General features: G+C 30.1%; 1 protein-coding gene across 3 annotated transcripts in view; it reads right to left on the bottom strand.

Moving 5' to 3' along the window:
- Positions 1–25770, bottom strand: part of LOC100164648 — a 90522-nt gene that overhangs the window by 32075 nt on the left and 32677 nt on the right. For all 3 annotated transcript variants that reach the window (XM_001945374.5, XM_016804528.2, XM_016804530.2), the window contains exons 2-4: positions 23407–23902; positions 14515–14642; positions 6835–7062 (exon numbers count right to left, since the gene is read on the bottom strand). In XM_001945374.5, the coding sequence (XP_001945409.2) occupies positions 6835–7062; positions 14515–14642; positions 23407–23569 (519 nt within the window). In that variant the 5' untranslated portion in view covers positions 23570–23902. The remainder of the gene's footprint in view (positions 1–6834; positions 7063–14514; positions 14643–23406; positions 23903–25770) is intronic.

Raw genomic sequence — 25770 nt, 5'->3', positions numbered from 1 at the left:
TATATTGTTAAATTATATTACGTCTATTATTATTATTACAATATACTATTGTAATATTACAATATGTGTTATAAGAAGCGGTAACGCGTAGACGACGGCGATGCCGATATTATAATAATATTGTAAAATATGATATTGCACCGACCACTCGCGCTACTGCGTCGGCGTGACGCGCGTTATCCGCGGCGGCGGTCGGCTGGACGCGAGTTCCGAGCGATGACGTCGTTTTCTCTGCCGGCCGAGTTCTAATCTTAGACCGCCACCGCCGTCCGGGCACTGAGGATCCCAACTTTTAGCCGCGTGTCATCTCGCGCGTTATATAACGCGGTAATCAGTCAAAATATCCACGGTCTAAAATATATCCAAACCAAAATATCCAAGGGCAATATCATAGATTAATAGATTATACAACAGTAAAAATATACGAGGACAAGAATCCAAATTCAAAAATTTAAAATAATCAAGCATTATATTTTAAATCAATACATTTTAAACTTTACACAAACATTTTGAAATGTTGATGTTCTATAATTAAATGTATGAAATAAAAATACATTAACGATTAAAATGTTAAAATGTTTACGCAATCGGAAATACAATATTAAGTATAATCGTATACACTTTTTTATTAAACGATGGTCGGCTATTAATAGCTGTCATTAGATTAGGCTAGGTTAATGAAGCTTAAGATAGGTAGGTAGGTTATACGTTAACTACGTGATAATATTACTAATCTTGTTTATGAACCTTTTTTTCGGAAATCGTTTTTTCTAGTCCTTTACCGTTCTATATAATACATTATATTATATTATTCTATTTCATACTCAATTAATATCGGACACACCGTCAGTAAATATATCGTTGCTTATATTAATGTGCAGCACGACTACGAATTTAGAGAAGGTATAGTATAACCATGATTGCATTACACTTTGGGAACAAGAAGTGTTACTTTACCAGCTTACCTCTCCCCTGCCAACATCCCCTCAATCAATGAAAAGGAAAAGTGTGCGGCAAGATCTTATTTTAAAATGAAAACAGAAACTGCTGCAATGCCGGCCGAACTCTCACACATTATGTTTTTATAATATATTGTATTATAGCTATACGCGTGCCCAGACTCTATTCACCCTATCACACACAAATAAAAGTCAATTTGACCATTTTGCCACAGCGTGCACTGATTTTGTAACTAGAATGATCTAAAAAAATATACTTGTGAGTCGTGATCTAACACGGAGATAAACTGAAAGAAAAATTAACCTTTTAGATAAGGTAAACAAAAACTTAGAGCTAACCCTAACTGTTTTGTTTGATTTAATAAGTTTAAAAGTCTGGAGTGTTACTATATACCACCATTTTCTTATGTATGTATGTATGTATGTATGTATGTATGTATGTATGTATGATGGATATTAAACAGGTTAACGCTATTAACATGTATCAACTAAAATGTAACCTACTTTTCAAATATGTGTTGATAATTATAAACGTTATTACTACTATTTATCGTACTACCTTCATATTTTATTATTATAGTACCTACCAAAGTTTTAAATCAATATATTATATAGGTAATTAACTGCAATTTTTAAATTTTTTATATTAAAATAATTTTGATTTAATTAATTTAATTTTAATAATTGTTTGTAAAATATTTTTCTTCCCAAACATAAGCATTCTGGAGTTCAGATACTTACGTGCGTTGTCTCCATCTTACAAACACACGAAATAGCAGCAATAAATGTACGTTCTGAATAATCCATTTAACTCTATTATTATACGTTTAATATTAAAGTAAATTGACGATTCATAATTTTTAAAACGATTATAACTCGTTTTAAAATGAAAATATACTAAAAATCTTACGAGATTCACTAGATAATATCATCACTTCAAATTTGATAATAGGTCAATTCACTCTAATATTAAACATAATAGATTTAAATGTATTATTCGAAACTTATACTGCAATTTATTATATAATATGTTATAGTCTAGGACTTAAGAGCTACTGACGGTTTGACGTACCTACCTATTTTAGGTTCCTTGATTTTTTTTTTTGCTAATAGAATCGAGCGTGCTAAATATGATGGAAAAATCGGTTGGTCCATATATCAGCTGGGGGGGGGGGGAGACTCAAGGGTCTTCCAAACGTCATCCCACATGCACATCAGCTGCTTTCTCCGCTGACGCCGTTTGCACACCGTCCCGCGCAAGACTACAACCTCACCGAGAATTTTATAAACTTAAAAAAATTATTTTTTACATAGAATCTGAATTTTCACTAGCCGAATTATTATTATTATTTAATTATTTCAAATCATTTGGGTTGGTGATTAAGGCACTAAAGTAAGTTGATTTTTGTCCTGATTTTGGAGACAATCTTGCTCCCTATTATGCATTTGTAAGACAGAGACAACGTATGCGTGGGTGTTGCGTAGTCCTCTTACCTATTTATATAGGTTAATGTCGCTCATATTTGTCTTCTTAGCGAACCACTCATAATCAACTGTTATCATCTGTATAGGTACCCAAAGATCACTGATTGATTACAGTATCACTCAAGATTCACATCAACCAATGTTAGGGACATAATAGGTATTATCACCTGCGCTCTGTATTTTTAACACTTTAATATTATATGCACCAAGATATTATAATATCAAAATTCAAAACATTACTTGCTAAAAAGTTCACTATAAATATGATATTACATATAAAATATAGATTATAAGCTATAACACACACTCCAGGTCGCGGGGTTTTAGCTCGTTTTCTATACCCGTGTTCGGCTGGACGTGCTCGGAAACCTAAACAGATCGGTCACCGTCGTCTTCGTCTCCGGCGGGGGTGACTATAAATACACGCGAGCTAAAAAGAAAATGACGGTGCTCGTAAAACAGAATCAGCCGGAAAGGATAACGGCATAAACATTCCTCGCCGGTATATGACCCCCCTCCCCCTTCCACCGACCCGTACTCTCCGGATTCGATATGTATCCTACTCCTGTCGAAAACTCTGGAAAATATTTGGCTTTTCGGCAAATAAGATATTACATGTTTGGTTTTATGATTCCTATACGGCTATACCTATATGCCAGTAAAAAGTAATTCGTTTAAGTTTATACACACACATACAAAAAAAAAAAACGTTTTTTTAACCACACCGATCGTCAAGTGCTGATAATAATAATAACACTTTATTACAATCGATTTTATATTTAAACGGTGTCTGAGTACACAGTACCACATTATGATACCTAAATGTTCATAAAAATATAAAATGTAATCTGTGATAGACTTAAAAAAAAAATTTGTTATTATAAATTATAATATTGAACGGTAAGACTATTTTTTTTAGGAGGAAGCTTTTGTCGTTTATTTTTGTTAGTACAGTGAAACTTTCATATTACGAATATTTTTAGGTTAAATTATACTTAGGCAACAAAAACAATTCATATTATAGAGAATTTCGTTAAAAATATTTAAATACATTTAGTTTGGCTCTCAAAAATATATTGTTAAACAGACTACCTATTTTATTGAATGAAAGTTCGTAATATGGAAGTTTCACTGTACATTGTAATATTGTATAATTGTATAATAACATTGTGATGAATTATAATAATGTATAAAAATACATTTTAGAATTAGATGAAATAATATTTAATATTTTAAATTTGTTTTTTTGCAGTCTATAAACATTTCACTGATTTCATTGTACTGAAATGAATGCCTGGAAACGAGCAAAACATTTTACGAGGAACAGTGCCAGTAAATTGACTATTTGAAGCTTATAAGGAAATTCGAAATATTTTTTTATAACTCCCTCGAGTTAATTTCATCAATATGCAGTAATTTAAGAATACATAAAACTACAGACTACACTCTACAGACATCATATTGTTTGTATTTAGATTTTATTTAAAATGTATATTATGTTCATTATTCTTCTAATGTAATGTTCGTGATGGTCGTGTACATAAAGGTAATTTAATCTACTCATTGACATAATATGTTATGATTTATTTAATATAATGATTTTATAATGTATATTAACTATTATAATAGCCGATATCCCTCGGGAAATGCGTTTCTAACTTTTTTTAAACTGCATATTATGGTTCTATATACTTTTGTTATTATTTTATGTGAATATTGAAAAAGAAATAACTTGTTTAGTTTTGAATGAAATGTTGAATGCGTTTTCATGAGGTAAATATAATATACTTATACACATGCATAATGTTTCATAATATTATTTTATTTTCAAAATATTGAAATAAAACAATTTTATAAAAATAATAATGGTAGGTAGTTCAAATATAGCATTAATTTATAAGTAAATGTTAATTGTATAATGTTACTATGTTAAGTTGGCAGGAAAGAAGTGAAAACATTAAACAGCATAAAGTTGGGCTATTATACATATTTTGCATTATTATAATGCAAATATTAATTATACATCTTTATTTTATAGGGTATTTTGACAGACAGTTTTTTTATTTCTGTTTACAAAGTGGAGGGTTATAAATTATTTTATATTATAATAATTCAACCGTCAATTGTTTAAATTGTTTAGTATTTCCTGGGTAGAATTTTTACCAAAAGTTTTTTTTTAACCAAAGTTAATTTAAGTGTTTAATTTTAATTTATATTTTACAAGAATATAAGTTGCAGGTATCGTGATTAGTCTTTGATTATTGAACTATTCTATCGTTTTGGTCATTTATAATTGCATAAAAAGCTAGATGTTGCATATTTGTATTCAACAAAGACGGACAAAACACTGAGTCAGTGAATACATGAACAAATTTCCTTATTTAACGATGATGAAAAGAAATGCGGTTGAGTTGTGATAATATTACTAATTACCAATGGCACAATTTTAAGGAAAAAAGTAGGGGTGCTGAAGCCACTTATTTTTTCAGTTGGTCCATAAATGACATTACATAATGAGGGTGATAATTTCTAACTAGGGGTGCTACTCATCCCCAAGTCCTTCTTCCAATTTACGTATATTTGATAATAACTTACAATTAATAATTAGTATATTGTATACCCTAGGTTTAGCTTGGTGAAGACATTTTAGCAATAATATTGATTGTACCTACCTAAGTTACAATTACCAGCCTTTAGGCTTTCTGGATCCGTCCCTGTTATATAGTAAAATTTAATTTGTATTAAATTGACCTTTTGTTTTATTTTCAGACACATGTCTTAAATTGAGCACAGCTGACATCGAGGATAATGGGAGAATTCTGAATTTCGGTCAGCTTGTTTTTATAATTTTTTTTTCTATTTAAGAAAACAAAATACATTGTTATATCTACTACCTTTAAGCAGAGCTCGTGTTGGTAGTAGAGTGTTACATGTTACAAAACTTAAATTATATATAGCTTATATGGATAGGTACATATATTATTATTAAGTCAAAGTTTTATTTTAATTTTCAACGAATGTTATTCGGACTTAAAACATGGTATTATGGTAATAATTATTGAGAGTTTATCCTATTTAAGTTCACCCATTCTCTGAGGCCAATCCTGGTACACCACAATAAAAAAAAAAAACATGCCATGTGAAATACCTCAATATAATATGCTACATTAAATATGACACGGATAAAGTATGCAATTGTCGTTTAATGAGCTAAAGTGTTAAGTGACGAGGAAACTTATAATAATTTATAGTAATGTACCAATTTAGTAAATATCTATAATATATTAGCTTACCCCATGAGTAAACGTTTATGATTTTTAGTAAGAAATTAATTATACTGAATCTCATTATTATTATAAAGTCTAAATAATATTCGTAATATACAATGATTTATGGAATAAACATTAAACATCGATATTATACATTAATGTGAGAAGAGTAAAAGTATTCCTTTTACTCGATAAATTATTTGTACTTGCCCACACCTGCATATAATATTTTAGGCGGTTCCAATGCATGGCCTCTCAAGTATTTTATATAGACACTCGACGCCACTGTAGCAAGAGCCAAGAGGACGATAATGATTATAAATGTCTCCTTTTTATTTTTTACAATAATATCTTTCATTCATATACAGGATGTGGGTGCCCAATGCCATTATCGTATTTGTAATACTCTGTTACAAATGAGCTATACCTATATAATATGTAATTAAAATATACGTTTTTGACCAAACTTTAAAACGTAAACTGGTATTTCTAAATAATTAACGAAAATTTTTTTATAGTGGCTTAACTTTTGAAATATTCACATCAATAGGTATTAACTATATTATAGTTCACTATCTGTAGAATAGAGTAGAATAAAGTTATTGGTGGGGAACAAACACAGTGAACGAACCACCAGAAAAATCTTTAGGTAGGTATATACTATACTAGGGGTCACCAATTAATATCTTTGGAGTGCCACATTAGGAATTTTGAAAATGTTCGAGGTCCATCAAAATTCAAAGCAAATATTTTTAACATAGCGTACTAAAAAGAAAAAGTAACTGAGTGATTAGTGGCGTTAATAATAATAAATTAAATAAAATACATACTTATATTAATTATAATATAAATAGAAAATTGGAATAAAATTAGTGAGAAAAATGGCAAATCTTGCTCTCAACTAACTGCTTGAAATTTGTTGATTCGTGCACGCTATACTCGTGCACTTTATAATTTATATGCTGGTTCTCAATTTTTGTTTTACGAAGTTCACTATACTTACTGGGAATATTTCAGCAAATGATTTATGTATAGTAACTATTATAGTATGTAATAATTTATAATAAATCGAGGTTACAACTGTCTTAAAGCAAGTAACCGTAAAACGTATGACATCCTACCGGAGAGTTTGAAATCTGTGGCTCGACGTTTTCGCAGTCACCAGCTATGAACTCGCCGGGTCTAAGGTTAAGTTGCTGATCGCCGTCATCGTCATCCTCTTCGACTACAGTTTCCAATGCAACCACCGCCGTCGTATCAGTCACCACTTCCGTCGGTTCTCCCGAAATTACTACTTCGACGTCATCGTTATCGTTGTCATTTTCGTCGTCGTCGTCTTCTTCATATTCCTGTAAAACCCATGCTATTAGAACCTTACCATTACCACATATTTTCCGATATATCCACTGCAAAAGTCTATCCATTTCATTAACAAATTGTATTACACGATTATGGGTAAAGTATTAGTCTTGGATTTTTTAGGGTCACAGATCACTCTTCCTTCTCGCCGCCAAAGTACGTAATTACAATTTATGATTTTTATGATTACTTGATATTAATAAAAAAAAGTAATATTACTATATATTTATATAATTTATTATAAATTATAATGTATTATAATATGTATGTTTAAGATCACAATTTTCACAATACATAATAACCACTTCTAAGAACCTGAGAAGCTCGATTGGCGAGTTACATTGACAGATCGAAGTTCATGAAATATGTTCAGTTCATTTTTCTGGTTGACAATTTAATGAGTAAATGAGTAATACGGTACACAGATTTAAATGTATTATTGGAGCTTAGATTATCATGGTTTTTTTTTAAATTATTGTTATTCATACAAGTATTTTCTGTGAAAAATCATAATTTTAAACTAATTACAGTAGTTACTTAATCAAAAACTTTTTTCTTAGTGACAATAACAGTAATGCGTATCACATAAAATAGTAGTCCTATAACTGATACCATGGGCGTGCGCACGGGTGGTGCAGGGTATGAAAATGCACCACCTGCGGCTTTATGGTGTTTGTTACAGAAACAAATTGTTTATTTAATTATGTAACTAATTATACATTTTTAATACTTTTGGATTTTGGAATAAATCAATATTGAAAAATTATAAGTAAATGCTATTCGAAATTTTTTCTTATCAATTATCGTACTTACATCTGCATTTATAGTAACCACGGTTGTAGTTCAGTTTCTATAATTGCGGACCGTGGTAAATTCATAGAACATAATATTGTTGGTAAGTTGTGTTGAGATCGCACGTGTGATATAGATAATGTAAGAGTTAAAGCAAAGGGTCTTGTTCATCAAATGAAGAGTTTCCATTTTATTTTTTCATTAACAATCTTAAAACAATAAAACCTATAATGGTTTAAATACGTATTGTAAGTGCAAGTTTACAATCGCAAAATTTGGATCTTCTTACTGCCGTACAATTAATAAATGGTCTAAAAAATTCATTAACCAAGTTTAGATCTGATGACAATTATTTCACAAGTTTGTATAAAAAAGTTTTAGAAGTCTGTAATGAACACAATATAGAAATTCCATGTGTTAAAAAACGAAAAATATCAAAAAAAATTAACGACAGCAATACACAGTACATCAGCACTGACAAAAAGAGTGAAATGAAACACTTTGTTTATTTTGTAGTTTTGGATGATTTGTTAAATGGAATTCAAGAACGTTTCAGTCAGGAAACATTGACTCTTATCACTGCATTTGGTCATCTTATAAATTTTGAACTGAGTAAATCAGATATAATAACACTCTCAACTACATTTGATTTGAGTGCCTTAGATATTGAAGGAGAGTATAATATTTTGAAATCACTACCAGATTTTAACCAGGGGTCTTCTACTATGGTAATTCATAATTGGCTAGACAAGTTAAAAAAAAAATTACTTATCTAAAAGTTTCCCAAACATTTTTAAAACTCCATCACTTTTTTTCACAATTCCGGTTACTAGTTGTAGCTGTGAAAGAGCGTTTTCAAAATTAAGTTTAGTCAAGAATAAATTGAGGAATCAAATGTTACAAGAACGTCTTGAGTGTTTATTAATGATATTTGTGGAACAAGAAATGGCTACAAATTTAGATTATGAAGAAATCATCGAAGAATTTAAAATCTTAACTCCTGCCATACGTCGTCTTGAACTTTAGTTCCTATTAAATTGTATTATCCTCTGACCTATGTTATAACTATAAATAAATTATTAATAAATGATATTGGTTATTTTATTATTTTTTTATGATGAATAATGATGGTTATATTCTTGTATAATATGTGTTAAGGTTCTCATTGTTTGAAAAATATACAAAATAAAGTAAAAAATTATTTCAAGTGAAATCGCACCAAATATTTCTAATATTATAGGTTTAGGAAAACATTTTAGATGATGGCAAAAATAATAGAGCTACCTATAAATAGTAAAAATGAAATGCACCACCTGCAAGCAATGTCTGCGCACGCCTACGACTGATACTTAAACTTATCAATAGAGCCGGAATAATATTCTCTTAAAATAGCCAAAATAAGTTGCTAATATTCTCTTAGAAAGTTGAAAATATTCTTTAAAAATCATTCTAAAATATGCAAAAAATATACCTTTATATACAAAAGAATAAAGTACATAATACAAAAAATACTAATATAAATAGGTATATAGGTAAGAAAAAATAAAACTGCTTAAAAAAACTTATATAATAGGTAACATTTAATTTATTTAATTAAATTAGATTAATAATGTATTTTTAATTAAGACAATTTTTCATCGTTATCTACAGAAAATAAAATTACTATAATATGGGGTATAATTTTCGTATATACGTTGGTATATAAATATGTAATACGAGTATACGACTAATACGTATATATTTATCACTATTATCGGGCATATAATTTATATTATTTTCACCACTACAACACAAAATATCGAAAATCTTTAAAATTAATCGATATATTCTCTAATATTCAATATTATATGAAATCATTTTTATCTTGAAATATTCTCAAATATGCAAAAAAACTTTTGCCATAAAATTACACATTTCATGATTTGTAAAGATTTTGACTGACTGAATAGACAAAAAAAATACGCAAAAGAATATAATTCCGGCCTCAACTTCTAGGTACCCATGGCTTGAATATAAGACAAGTTCTGTGAATTATTTTATAATAATATGTGGTTGATGTATAAAAATGATAGTATACTATAACACCTTATACTTGTATATTATATTTTATTATATTATAATTATTATAGTACCAATTACATGAAATTTATGTTTCACTGTGGTGAGTTCTCGTCCAGTACAGTGCACGAGCGTGGTTCGTTATCTGGCGTAACGGTGCGGTATAAACCATAGGCAGTGAGCAAATGTATAGGTTCGTTATTCTGTACGTCCATATATTGTGTAAAAACCTATGCGATTATACTTAACGTGTAACGTAAACGTAATCTTGTAAACATTAAAAAATAAGCGATCACAAGTCACTGTATAATACCATAATATAATATGCGATACGTGCCTGAGGAGTACATCTCTCGCGAACATTCGACTGACATAATAAAACGCAGTCTTAATATTATTGTTATTTAGTGCACGGTATTTATTAAAATCTAGAGTCTATTTTATAGACGAACCGGAGGGGACGTCGTTTCGAGTGGATTTTGTATTTTATTTAAACGTTTTCCAACAGCACGCTGCAGAGTGCAGACTTTTACATACCAGTATATTATACACATTATAGGCGTCTCTATAGTTTATGTATAATATAGGAGAGCAGTGCTTTAACGACTTGAAAACATTTTACATATTAATATTATTATTAGACAGGCTGATTCACCAAGCACGCTAGCCCCAATTTGTTCGTTTAATAATGCAATTATTCAAATTCTGATTTTTGGAATTTCTAAATATACATAGGTACTTAAAGACTATTTTTTTCAAATTCTAGAGATTGTTGTATTACTTAACTAAGCAGTGGCTTTTGGCGTTACAAACTTCTGTTTTTCAAACGAGAAATGGGGTTGAAAATTATTTAGTGGATAATTTATCTGAAGTACCTACCTAAAATTCAGAATTTCAACGAGTAGTTTCTTAGTTATTAAAAAGTTTATCCTAAGGGTTAAGGATAATATTCCTTAAAAATGAATACATAAATATAAAATTGATTTTGTACTGGATCTAGTATTTGTTATCCATACCTACTTGACCATTTTTAAAAAATATAAATTTTGATAAATTAATATAAATTACTAGCATTTTTGAATCACCATAGCCCCCCAATCCCCATATCTTCCGAATCCGTTATCATGGACCTACTGTCCCTGTACCTAAAATTAAATAACTATAGCTCTATACTTGCTTGTGCTAAATAATGTACAGTAGAAATTAGAAAGTACGGGGTCTCATTTGAAAAACAGAAGTTTGCATCTCCACAGGGCACAGGACAATCTTTAAGTATTAAAAACATCTCAAGATTGAAATTATAATCTTTTAGTATAGTTAAAAATTAGAAAAATCAAAATTTGAATAACTGCATTATTAACGAAAAATGAGGTGATCATGCATGGTGAATCATCCTTTGTGGTGTTGTTTACGATCCCTATATTATGGTCGATCGTCACTAAAACTGGTCACAGAAATAAGGTATAATGCGTGTTTTTTGTAACTCCGTAATTCAACAGCAACCCAATAGACAATAATATTATAATTTCATTATAAATACAATTGTTAACTTTGGGGGAAAAAATAATTATACTTACTCAAACCGTTAGATAGCGCACCCATACCTGTATATTATTACACAATATATTATTATAAAATCCAAATATATTATTAGAATGCGAAGAAATATAATTTAAAAATCGAGTAACTATTGTAATAATATTATATTTATATTAATTATAAATACTTCAATGTCCGTCAAAATTGTATTTATAGGTATAATACCTATACATAGATATTAAATTGATGCAAAGCAATACCTACGCCTGCAAGTGTACGTAGTCTATAAACTGCTACAATGTTATTTTTTACGCAAATAGTGTTGCAAAAATGTAAAAAAAAAATACTTAAAACTGTAACTGTTATTTTATGGAACTGTATGTTAATTGATAATTAATATTAGAATAATAAGCGTATTGGCATTAAAAAGTTAATGGACAAGTCGAGTTGTTACATTAATATCCCCTTCAAAATTAATCAAATTAAAAACTTGGCTTTAGCCAGACAATTTTTTATTTACAAAATAAACCTTATTATTTTGGAATAAAAAAATACTTCTTGTACAACGTCATATTTGTATTATATTTTTAAATTCTAAAAAGTTTATGTTCATTTTTTTATTACAAACCAAAAGTTTAATAAAATGATTATTCGTTTGTCCATATCGAATACATTATTTAGTTGGTATTGACTATTGGCCCATATCTATATTTAAAACTATGAATCAATAGCTTTATTTATACAATTTGATAGTTTTTTTTAATTGCATGAAAGGTATATGTATATTGTATAATGTAAACAAATATATAGGATTTTTGCCAGTGTACATAAATCATAATGATCTGAGACAAATATTTTTTGGAATTCATTACTCATTTTTATAACAGTCGATAAAATACAAATAACCATTGTACCTACACACATGCAAAGGTACTGTATACCTAGATACTTGCCATGTGCCAACTTCAAATAACATAAATTGTTAATTCTCAGTTATCGTGTTGATGAATTATTGTCTTCTCCTACTGCAATAATGTATTAGTTGTTAAAGGAAAATCGTGTGCTCAATACTACTTATACAACTATACAAGTAAAAACAAATTCATAAAAAAGGCACTCATTTTTATGTTTATATTTTATTATGCGCTTCTTTTTCAGGCATAATTAGACATTTATTAAGTATTGTTTTTTTATATGATTATTATACTTGTGTTAAATTCACGAAGCACGACAACTATAATGTTGTCTATTGTAGTATATTTCAATAATGAATTGTAAATTGAATCTTACTATTCACTGTTTAAAAGACATTATTACGACTCCGCCGTATATATTTTAATACTCGTATAAGAAGATAATGGGGGCATAAATCAACTTTGTGTAACCAACAGAAAGATAGCTTTGAGCTTGAAATAAGATCTATTAACTAAAACGAATATAATGATAAAAAGCTCTCACGAGAATTCCAAAGGTTGTCTTTATGTAAGGAAATATAAAAGAATTTTATGTAATTTCATCTTAATTAATGTATACTTACTTTCTTATATTTAATACAAACATAAGGCATAAATACGCCGTTGTCGTATACTATATTGCAGTTGGTAGATATAATTACATTACATTTTATTAAGATTAAAATAATTATAACAATTATTTTATATAATGAAAATTAATACTACAGCCATATGAACGTGATATAAAAAAAAACTTAGATTATTATATTATTATTATTTTTTCCAAAAATTCAATATAATATTAATAGTTTATTGTCTTCATATAAATCGTTAGTTAGTTTATTTAAATCTTATTATAAGTTATATGAGAATTAAAAATATAACGTACTACAGCTATATATATAGTGTGCCAAACTTTTTTTTTTATTTATAATTACCAATTTAATTTGATTAATATTGTATGAAATCGAATATTTAAATACATAAATGTACCCAAGGCCATATATTATGGAGAGGTTTGGGGGTTCAAACCCTCCGAAATATTGTATAGTTAATACTTTAATTTATGTAACTTAATTATAATAATTTACCATATTAATATTTGATTATACTTTCAATAAGACATATAATAAATTATAATAACATTTAAAACTTACACAATCATATTGTATTATTATAACAATTATTATACCAACTAATAACTTACTATATTAACTAAAATCATTTATTATATATACATAAATCACTATTCACTGCTATAACCAAACAGTTTCCCAAACTGTTGTCTACGAAACCCCTAGAAGTCCGTAAGTATACCTGAAGGGGCTCAAAAACTCTTATGATGTATAAATATTGAAAAATGTAATTATTATTATTTATTTGGTATTATTTTTATTTTTATTTTTGTTAAGATGTCCGCAACCATTTTTCACTTCCTCAGAGGGACCATCGTGGGACAGTTTGAGAAAAACTGAGTCCTAAGTTCTAACCTATTGTTGTATAAACTATACGTTGTACTGATATTGTATCAGAGTAAACTGGTAACATTTAAGTATTATTATTATTATTATTATTATTACAATCGTTATTATAACTGTAAACACTTTTTTTTATGTAGAGCTCTCGTTGTGCTTGCACTCTGCAATTTATTATATTTTATTGTTTTGAGCCTCATTAATAAAGTTGATATAAATTAGAAAGAGTTGCAATTTTTTATTATCATCTATAAGTAATAAAAGATAAAAAACATATAACATAATGTAGGAAGTAATACATAACATTATTATAATGTTAGTATATTACACTATACAGTAAAAGTCGCTTATTAGGAACACTTTTGGACCATGTTGAAATGTGTCAATTAACCGATTGTTTCTGATAGGCGATTGGTTTATTTTGTATAATATTATAACTATAAACAGTATCCAATTTATAGGTAACACTAGTATCGTATGGTGGGACTTATCTGAGTCAGGTACTAATTAAAAATCTTTTTTTACTTTTTATTGAGCATCAAATCACTAAATGGACATAATTTAATTATTTCGTCCTACTGTCTACTCTCGATATATTATTTAATTCGTAAATGTATAACTTCACCTCTTCGTTTTCAGATTGTTCTCGGCTTTTTACGTAATTTTCCAACCGTTCATATTCTTCTCTTAAATTCCATATCTCCCTCTTAAGTTGTTCGTTTTCCCGACGTAGCTTTTTTATGTAATTTTGGCCTGTAAAAAAAAGATTTATAAGCACAATTTTATGTTTTTTCTAAAGTTTAAAGTTTAAAATAATAATCAACACATCACACATGTGGGCATAACAGATAAATATTTTATATTATTTTTTGAATATTATATTGATACATAAAAACATATTTTTTGTATATTATTTTGTACAGTAATAACCATTTTTATGTCACTTCCAATGTTGTTGACTATGTTAATGAATAATAGTAATGAAACATTGAACAGTATTAAATAAGTTAATATTTATTCATGTAAACTTTATTTTACAGATTTACTTTTTCAATAAAAATAGTTTTTTTCAGTCGAATAATGTCCCACCAAATGTTAAAAGCAATATCGTCCACCAAAACAGCTGCTATGCTATATGTTTTCAGCTCATTCAAATAACAACCCACGCGAGAAACTATGTTTTTTTTACAGTCGATTGATTTTATTTTTTTAGTACTTGTATATATTCTAAATTTTTTTTATATAAAATGTGTTATTTCAACGATAAAATGTACTGTACGAGCATAAATAATAATATTTCCTTAGTCCACGATGTTTTCGGAAATCTAACTTTACCGACGTACACAAATAAATATTATAATATCAACATTTCTTTTTTTCTTTTGTACCTTAGTATGGTTTGTATGTTATTAGTTATTGTATGTATTATATAATCTTATAGCAGTGAGTCTTGTTCTAAATGTACAAGATATTTTTCGGTAGAAGACATAAGCGCCGAAATAAGAAAAAAAAAGTCTGTGTGTGCAGTTTTGTGTTATAAAATATATTGTTAGTAATTTTTTTATAAAATTGCAATCAACCGATTTATTAAATTTATATTAATTACTTGTATGTACATATTATAATTTATTACTGACATTTTTTTTATAAAATTATAGCGATTTTTAAATAACTACTTATATTATAATATATTCATTTTGGCGCTTATGTCATACAGCCGCTACCTCTGTATTAGCTCCATGTCACCAGCCCCCCCCCCCTCCCACCACTTTGGAATTTTGAAACAAAATTAATTCCATTCGTTTTTGCTTTGTTTGTGCTGGTTTGTGCTTTTAACCCCGTCGTTTGTGCTCAACTCCTTCCAAAGTTACTCAACTTTCAAAGTTTGGGGTTAAAATGTAATCCCAGCTACTCCCATTTGTCTTGCGAATCTAATCAAAACGGTCCACATAATCATTTTTACCTCTATGGTCTTTAGTCGTAAAAAATGTGGTTTGCCAGAAAAACCCATACACTTGTGGATTAGAAAATTATTTTTATTATTTTTAACTTTGCGTCATTTTAGGAAGTAAAAAAAATATTTCCTACTATTTTTTGAACATATATACCTTTAAAGGTTCAAATTTTATGGCGGTATTCTTTTGTCATGCATTGTCACAATATCATATTATGCGGCTAGACATACCAACAAATATTATAATCATTAAAACCATAATATTAGACTGATCAATTCTTAGTAAAAAAATAAATTTCCGTATCGTCTTAAATATTATATATATATATTGGTTATACTTAAGTTTCAATGACCACCTATTTTACAATTATATCTTTAGTGATGTATCACTATATCAGAGTATTAAAATGCATAGGTATCGAGTTAAATTATGTTTAAATAAATTATTTGTAATAAAAACACCGCAAATGACACAAAACAGGTAGGTACAACAATTAGTTGGAAATGTCCTTATGTGGTATGAAATTTGGCTATTGAATATAATTATTGATATATATATATCAATATAGATATTGATTGAGCCGAATTGTTTTTATAACGTTCGAAAATCATGCAGTTATAATAAAAAAAACTTTTTTCTAATCCACATCAGTTTGATTTTCCAAAATATATATAGAATGTATTTAAAGTACCACCTGTATTACAATTATATCTTTAGTGTTAGGCTGTAAGTCCATTTGTTGAGTCGCAAATATTTTTTTTACTTCCTAAAATGACGCAAAGTTAAAAATAATAAAAATAATTTTCTAATCCACAAGTGTATGGGTTTTTCTGGCAAACCACATTTTTTACGACTAAAGACCATAGAGGTAAAAATGATTATGTGGACAGTTTTGATTAGATTCGCAAGACAAATGGGAGTAGCTGGGATTACATTTTAACCCCAAACTTTGAAAGTTGAGTGACTTTGGAAGGAGTTGAGCACAAACGACGGGATTAAAAGCACAAACCAGCACAAACGAAGCACAAACGAATAGAGTTAATTTTGTTACGAAATTCCAAAGTAGGGGGGGGCTGGGGATATGGAGCTCTCTGTATTTATAATAGAATCACCAAACCTCAATAGATTTTTATAAGTAGTTAAAGTTAGAATTTTGACAAAAGTTGTCATAATCAATAAAATTTGGAAATTATTGTTATGAAGTTAGATATTCATAAAATATTTCATTATTAATAATATTATGTTGGCTGTATCTTCTTAACATAATACAAAACAAAGTCCCTTTTTATATCTGTATGTTTAGATCTTTAAAAATGTGCAACGGATTTTATGCGGTTTTTTTTATAATTGATAGAGTGATTCAAGAGGAAGGTTTTAATGTATATAACATGCATAATATAATAGAGAAACACTGCCCTTTTTTTGTATGTCCGAGTATATCTCGAAAAGAACTCTACTTATTTTAATACGGGTTTCACTAATAAATCGGTCGAGTCACGGAGAAGGTCTTAAATTTTAATGTATGATAATTTTGCTTGGTGAAATTAATTAGGTGGCTGAATATAATAACAATCTATGTCCTTATATATAAAAATAAATGTTTGTCTGTATGTCATTGAACTGTTCCTAAACCACTAGACATTTTTTGTGTGTTTTTGAGTGAGTCCCTGAATGGTTTAGATTCACAATTAGACCCAGTTGGAAGGCGTATACAGATTGAATTTTCAACTCATATATACTGTAGATAGTATAAAGAGTAGCTCACAAATGACTTTTTTTAACATACGAAAAAAGAATTATTTTTTTGTCAATCTCAACGGTTGCAATTCGTTACATATTATATTAATATTATAATTAGAAGAAATATGGTATATACATTTTGTACAAATATATTTATTAAAAATACAAATCTTTGGCCTGGAAAACGTCGGGTGGGACAGTTAGTATTATTATACTTCGTTGCCTGTTCAATTTATTACTATAGGTTTGGTTGATTTACGATTTGTTCGTGTCGTTATAATATTATATTAACGTGTCGAGAAGTTTGATTAATTGCAATGGATAGTCAACGGAACGACGTTACCACAGCGGCTTTGGAAGTGTGCGACAAGGCTGACGCAGAGAAAATCGACATGACTCTTGTCTCTTTTGCAGTTAAATCGAAATGAAGTTAAAACGTGCCAACAGCCAGGACGTTGAATACATCAATGATGGCTACGCAGGTCCAAATGTATAACCTTGTCCGGTAGCTATAGACACGTCTTACAGACGACGTAAGAACATGGTCAAGTCTGCAGGTAAAATCGTCCTCTTGGACGCATTAGCAAAATCCTTGAAAGCGACGGCCATACGACGTTTGTTGAAAGTCTTGCTGTCTACGCGAACTTTTTTGCGGCCGACGAGATTCGATTTAACGGCTGAGCAGACCAAGATATTATTGCTTCGACAATGATGAGTTCTGTACTTCTGTCCCGCAGCCTTTGATGACGATATGTCCATGGCCGGTCGAAGTCAACGACGTTGACGAAAATATGTCTGCTGGACAGTAGATTGACGAACCGGAGGACGTTGGCATATTATCAGCCGATAACAGCGGTGACCTGTTGCAAAGGACTGCAGCCCCTAAACAAATTAGGCGTAGACCGATTCTTTCAGCCATCGGGAGGCGATTTTAAAGATAATATGTTACCTAAATATTATTTTGTTCCTGTTGTATATAATATTGTTATTATAAACCTATTACCTGTAATCTGTATATATAATGTCTGTATAATATTTGTTGTAAATTTGTTGTAAGTCTTAAAATATATATGATACCTATTTAATATCAAGTACGTCATATTAATTTTGTTCCATGTATATAATGTAACGAGACAGAACCGTCTCATTAAATAATTAAATAATATAGAATTACTTCACTCGTTGACGCGCGGTCAAGAATGAAGTTAGAGTGGGCAGTGCCGCATATTATGAGTTTCAAGTATAGTATACTTTAATTACTTAAGTTACTTTAATAAAGTTGCCACTTAAAGAACATATTATACCTATTAATTTGTGCCTACACAGGGTCCTTCTTTAAATATAAAAAATCTCAAGAATTTGAAAGTGTATAGTCTTAAGTATATTTATCAATTTCAAAAATCAGATTTTGAATAATCATACGTATTATTGAAAAAGAAAAAGAGATGTGGGCTTACTTGGTGAATTATCCTGTATAATCATTTATTTCCATGGAGTGTATAATATTTATTGTTATTATTATTGTGTCGTCACTCGTCGGTTACCTACTGACGGTTACACTGACGACCGTATATGCATGCAATATAAATTTTCATTTTTCATAATAATTTAATGTTTATTTATTTATTTTTATTATTATTCATGTTTTCTTGGGCTATATAAATTTAATAACACGTAGTTTTACAGTGTTTTGTGTACATTTATTATTTGGTTCGACCCGGTGACCCCGAATTATATTATATTATATTATTTTTTTTAGTCTATACGAAAAAAGTATGTTTAGGGCGAAGAATATAACAGAATCGCACCCACCCTGCAACATTCAAGGGTTTCTTCGTATTATTTTTATTGAAATCGTTGAAAAGTCTGTATATTCTGTGTGATTTCATATAATTTTTTTTTGAAGACTGAACTTACCGCGTGTGTCTTAGTATGAAAATATACATATTATTACTATAGCATTATTTCAAGAGGATACGTACATTTTATGAAGGCCAATATACCCCAATATGTTTGTGGCATAGGTGGGTGAGTGAAGCATTATTAACAATTTAATGTAGTTAAAATATTATATTATGTATTAAGTAATAATTAAAGCGATATTGACGGGACAGATCATAATAATGTATAATAAACAATATAATAATATGTAGTATACTATTGTATGATTGAAATAATATTATAATTATAATTTATACCTTTACTAATCAGTATTGATTTTAACAAATTTAAAATATATTTTTTAATCTATTTAAATTTAACAAGTGTAGATTTACCCGAGACAGAATTGGTTAAACATTTAAATAAATACTATTAACAGCCATCTTCACCTCTATATTCAATATTATCGTGTTTGTCTTGATTCCATTATATATATATTATTATTTATACTTCTGTAGAACTCTTGGGTCTGATGTGCGCATCGCGTATAAGTACGTATATAATAATGGTGTATAGAAAATATAATAATGTTTATGCGTTAGGAGCTATATACAACCGAAAACAATAATATTGAATGAGTTGAGTTGTGAAAGTATTGTTTTGCATATTAATTTCACATAAACTATGTATTTGTATCTCATTTTTAATTAGTTCATAGTAAGCAGTTAAGTGTTAACATTTTTAAAATACCTAAATTCATGTAATATTTAATATATTTTTAATCGATTGGAGGGGACAAAAAAAATCACTTTTGAACGAAATTCGATTTTTTATAAGGGCTGGTTACGTTTTTTCCACTTTAAAGAAAGATGATATTACGTCTCTGCAGGCTGAGGGTGTCTTAACCCTCACCGTAACGTCCCACGAAATCACATTTTTACGAGGATATAATATTCGTATAGGGATTTGATCGGTGGTACGGTTATGCGTATGACACATTTTTTAAATCATGTTTATATTATATTTTTTTGTCACGCCTTCACCAAAAGTTTATTTTTTGATGTTGGTTGAAGCGTTGGAAAAGTGCCTTCTCCCATCCAGCGTTAAGTATAGTCTTTTCTCCACACGTTACAGCGGTAGGAAAATTCACCGTCCTAGTCAGATTAATGTGCGTGAACGTATCGATACGTTTTGTGTAATATTATATATCAAGCACTAACTGGCAAGTGGCTTAATACCGTGTTGTTCTCCCGTTATATGTGTGACACAGTTTGGTGAATCTATAGAATATATCGAGCCGCAAGAGCAGTTCATCATGGATTACCGATGGGCGTGACAAAAATTATTATTTGTGCAAAGGCAATTTCAGTCTTGAGAGATTCCTCGGTGGCCAGGCATATTGTCATCTGCATACTATTCGTCTGGACGATTGGCGGCTATAATAAATTAATTTACATAAAGACACCACCCTCAAGAGTCTCACCTTGAGAGTCTTAACCTTTAAAGCTTCCATATATAGCGCTCAGTTTCCAAAGCTGCTCACTTGTAGCTCCCAGATTGCGTACAGGTACGGGTAACTTGAAGACATTGTCACGAAATATGGCCTAGACGAATACAATTCCCCTGGCCTGAAATCGTTTTCCCAGGCTACCCCTGCAGGGTCCCTCGACTGTGGATCGTGGCACACACGTCGTCACCAGTGACTGCAAAAGTAGACGATTGCATGATGATTGCCTTCCCTCTGAGCCCTGACCATGATGTCTGCCTACGGTCCTGGCTCGCATGTTAATTATTTTAATTTTTGACGGGGGTGGGGTATTACCGTCGTGTCGCTGTCGACGATATTGCTCGTAAGCGGCGGTGGAAGCGAAAATGTCATTGCCCGAGACTGCACAGCTATAATATATAGGAACACATGATGTGTAATTTGGCAAACGATCACACGATTTTTTGCGGTTCAGACTAATATAATAATATAATATATTATGATATTAATAATATGTACATTTGCAGCGCGCGCGACCAATCGACCGAACGCTGAGCCGCCGCAAACGTCGAGTGACACAGATTCGCGCATAGTCCCATCATGGCATGTTATTATCTATATATGTTACACACGTCTAAATAGCTATTATAGCGCACCCGTAATAATAATAATATGAATTGTAATTATTTTTGTTTATGTGTATTATTTGCGTCAACCGTGGTTCTGTCAAACGGCTGCGGTTCATATTATTATAATATCATAATATTATTTTTTATTGTATTATTTTGTCGTCCGTGCCACATAAATTATTCGCAAGCACTATGTTATGCAACTCACAGTGCTCTGACATTGTGTCAACTGTCGCGAACGCGCGATCCGCGGTTATGGAACACGAAAATGGCGGCCCGTGGACAAACTTTATCTGGCCCACGCGCAGACAGGAAATTTGTTTTTTAAATTACTTTTCTTCACAGTGAATTAAATGAGATTTTCACTACCTAGGTAACTTTAATTTAATTTTCTGATTTCAACATTACTTTTTTTTTTAATAAACATGTTCATACATAGACAACTTTAGTGTCTCCGAAATCCGAATACTTCCAAAATTCCTAGAGTGGCCCTCCTAGAACATAAATTGGTGATTGGTAGCCTATATATATTATCCTGTCATTAACATAATTTTTTTTATCTTTATTTATATTTTATTAATCACATAATAGCAGTTCACCGTTCGTTGAAATCGATAATATTCTTAATTGCTATTTTTTGTCGATTATTTTTTTAAAGACCCAGATACATTTTACATCAGGGACGGTCATATGTGCTTTATATATTATGCTTTCCAAAAATAATCAATTACCTACTCAAACTTATTTTTTAACATTTTTGTAAATACCCAAACATCAGTGAACACAACTACTTACATACACAGTTATATACTTACCTACTCGTTGTTTTGACAGTCAGTCAGTCAATTATTCACGAAGGCTCTTATTAGATTCTGTGCGGAGCGAGGAACCTATAGTGGTTTTATATTGGTGTTTAATTTTTTTTTATCCTGTATACAAAATTTCTACCAGGAGATTTCAACATATCTTATCTTTTAGAAAATTGGATCAATATAGTACTTTAGAGAGGTTATTTTTCGATTTTCTCAATAGTTATTTAATGCCACGGGAAAACTACCGGCAAATTACGAAAAACCGCTTAAAATGGGATTTTAATTTCTAGTTAACGCTTTGCTTATCACTGTAGCAACGAATAAAAAATTATAATATTATAATATTAATTCAATTTAAAGACTATAATAAATAATAAAAATATAAAAATTCCAGACTGATAAACCATCTGAAACTCAGACTCGATTTTCTTATACAATGATATTATATCATTGAATTCAAGTTTAATACAATCCATTATATATTGACCCACTTATAACCTACTGTACAGCAAAGCGACATCCACTTCCCGCTTTTTTCACATATTATTGTACATATTATTTAAGCATTGTAAAGTGTTTTTAAAAAAAGCAAGTTTCCCGATCTAAAATTGAGAAATACAATGATTATTATTATAATGTGTAAGTACTAAGTACATATATATATATATACCAGTGGCCATGGTGGAGGATGAACCCACTAATCTCCCCTTGATTCCGTCCCTACAACTAGTACTATTACAACAACAGTACTTTATTTTTTTATCGTGAATTCATTGCCGACCCTTGGGAGAACTGACATTGCTTTGATCTCCCACAGGGCTGCCGTCGTTTAATAACAACAATTTACAAAATTTGCAATACAAATGTATACGAATTTATGGTATATTATAATAACTTACGGAACTACCAGTTACAACTACCACTACAATCACCATACTACCGCTACTACCTCTGCTACAACTATATAATTCAACTCAGCATAATATATAAGACGGACTCGTTCAGTCGACGTACCTTTTTCTACTTCGGCGTTGATGTTGATCGTGCGCAACCGGAGCTCCTCGTTCTCGTACAGCATTCCCCGGGAGGCGCTCCTGTCCAGAGTCCGGTTCGGCTTGAGGGTGGCGTCACGGCGCCGGGACCGCAACATGGACGACGTGCCTGCAGGCGGAGCCATACCGCCGCCCAGCAAGCCGAATACCACATCGGCTAACCTCACACTACTGCACAACTCGGGCGGCCGTCAAGCTGCAGCTGCAGCAGCACTCCTGCGGGACGCCACCCGCCGTGCCGTTTATTGTTATTATTACGACTCGCCGGGCACGTGCGCGATGTGTTTTGGTGCGGTCCGCGAACCGTTCGCCGGCGCGGTGAGTTTACAATTTATAATGTACTCCTGTTGCGACGGTTAAAATATATAATATGATTGTCGTAAAGAGTGATAAACTATTAATATTGGTGCAGAGTTGCTCTTTATTCCAACGTCAACCGGTGTTAGCGTAATTGTTACCTATTGTAAAACAAAAAAAAAAATGGTTTTACATGACTAGTAATGAATTATAATATTATTATTTATATTTTTATGATGGAACTTTACATTTTAGAGAAAAAAATCTCTTTGTTTACGTTTCTCTGTGATATCGCTAACTATAAGCTTTTTCATCTCCAAATAAACACAACAAATGTATAATATTATATAGATTTATATTTATATCATATCAAATAAACATTTTAACTGAGTATAATATAGGAACATATCAGTTTACGTGAGGTGCCTATCTTTTTCCACTCCACTTCTGAAATCTAAATTATTGATATTTACGTATCAAAATGTTTATAAAAAATATTATATTCGTTACTGTTACGTTGTATGCCATACAACCAACTGGCACTGCGATTTAATTTTACATTTACTTGAAATGTGTATTTTCATAAGTGAGTGGTAAGAACACCAATTAATAATCTGCTTCAGATTATGAAATACAAAATACTGCAAATTGTCATTATTGTCATTAAGTAAATATAAAAAAAATTACCATTGTAAAAATTAAATTAATTTGTATTCAGGAAAAATTGTGTATTTGTGTTATAGTTTATTACTAGCACAGTTAACTATTTTTAAAGCTTAACACCAAAACCTACTGACATAATTACGAGTGTTAATTGATCACAACTAAAACGTATAGGTACCTACACTCTAATTATTGTATATAGTATATAGGCATATAGCATACTATATTATTATAGGGTTCTAGACGTGATAGTGTTTCAAAATATTGCCGATGCTGTTTTTTAAATTATTTTAACATGATTTATATTATGTTCACCGGGTTCGGTTCTATATAGTCTCGGAATTTAAGAGTACGTTATCATACTCGATTTTTCGAATTATCCAGACGGCAGACACATATGTAATGAACTATAGTGTCGTCGTGTCAAAGAAATCTTTTGCATTTATTATAGTAACTCGACAATCGTTTGAAATACAGTAAAAGAATATACCTACTATCGATATTATATTGTATTATACATATATAATATTAATTGCGAAATTTTTTAAGTATCTATTAAGAAAGTAAAAACACTATCGATATTGACGATATTATTATATATTTGTATTATCCACATCTTATATCAATTACCAAAGTCGCCATACAGGTATAAAGCAATGGGAATTGGGTAGATTGTTATAGCAGTTTTTTAATCAAAGTATCTTTATTCTTAGGAGTTCTCGTTGAACTTATTAATAATGTTTATATATACCATTGTCAAAAGCCGATCGGCGCGGCGTATATATATAAAATAAATAAAATACACCTGTATGATTTTATATAGGGGAAACTGGCTTCATATGACATGCCACTTTTTGATTTAAAAAGAGGTGGGTAAGTGGATGTTGCTCTGCTGTACAGTAGGTTACAAGTGGATCACTGTATAATGGATGGTATTAAATTTGAATTCAATGATATAATATCACTGTATAAGAAAAACGATTCTGAGCGGGGACGGTTTGTCAGTCTAGATATTAGACATACCTACATATTATTATAGGCATACTTATCTATAGTATTATTAATAATTTTCAAATTAATCATATCACAATATTCATTAGGTAACGCGTTATACATCAACAATAAACCGTGGTACTATCATAGATATATAATAGTATACTTTAGAAGTTTCAAGTACCCACAAATAATATTTTACAACCACAACAAAATAACTAAAATAGTTATTCCAGGTTTTTTAATATGTAATTTCGTCCAAATTCGAACTTAAAATGACTATAAAAATAAACTGTGCTTATGTATTTCTTAGAATTTTTGGTAACAGAATTAAATATTTACGTGAAATCTTGTTTTAAATTTTCAATCCTTA

This window comes from Acyrthosiphon pisum, chromosome A1 (assembly GCF_005508785.2).
Source record: "Acyrthosiphon pisum isolate AL4f chromosome A1, pea_aphid_22Mar2018_4r6ur, whole genome shotgun sequence".
Taxonomy (NCBI): Eukaryota; Metazoa; Arthropoda; class Insecta; order Hemiptera; family Aphididae; genus Acyrthosiphon; species Acyrthosiphon pisum.
This window is presented reverse-complemented; position numbering and strand designations above follow the sequence as displayed.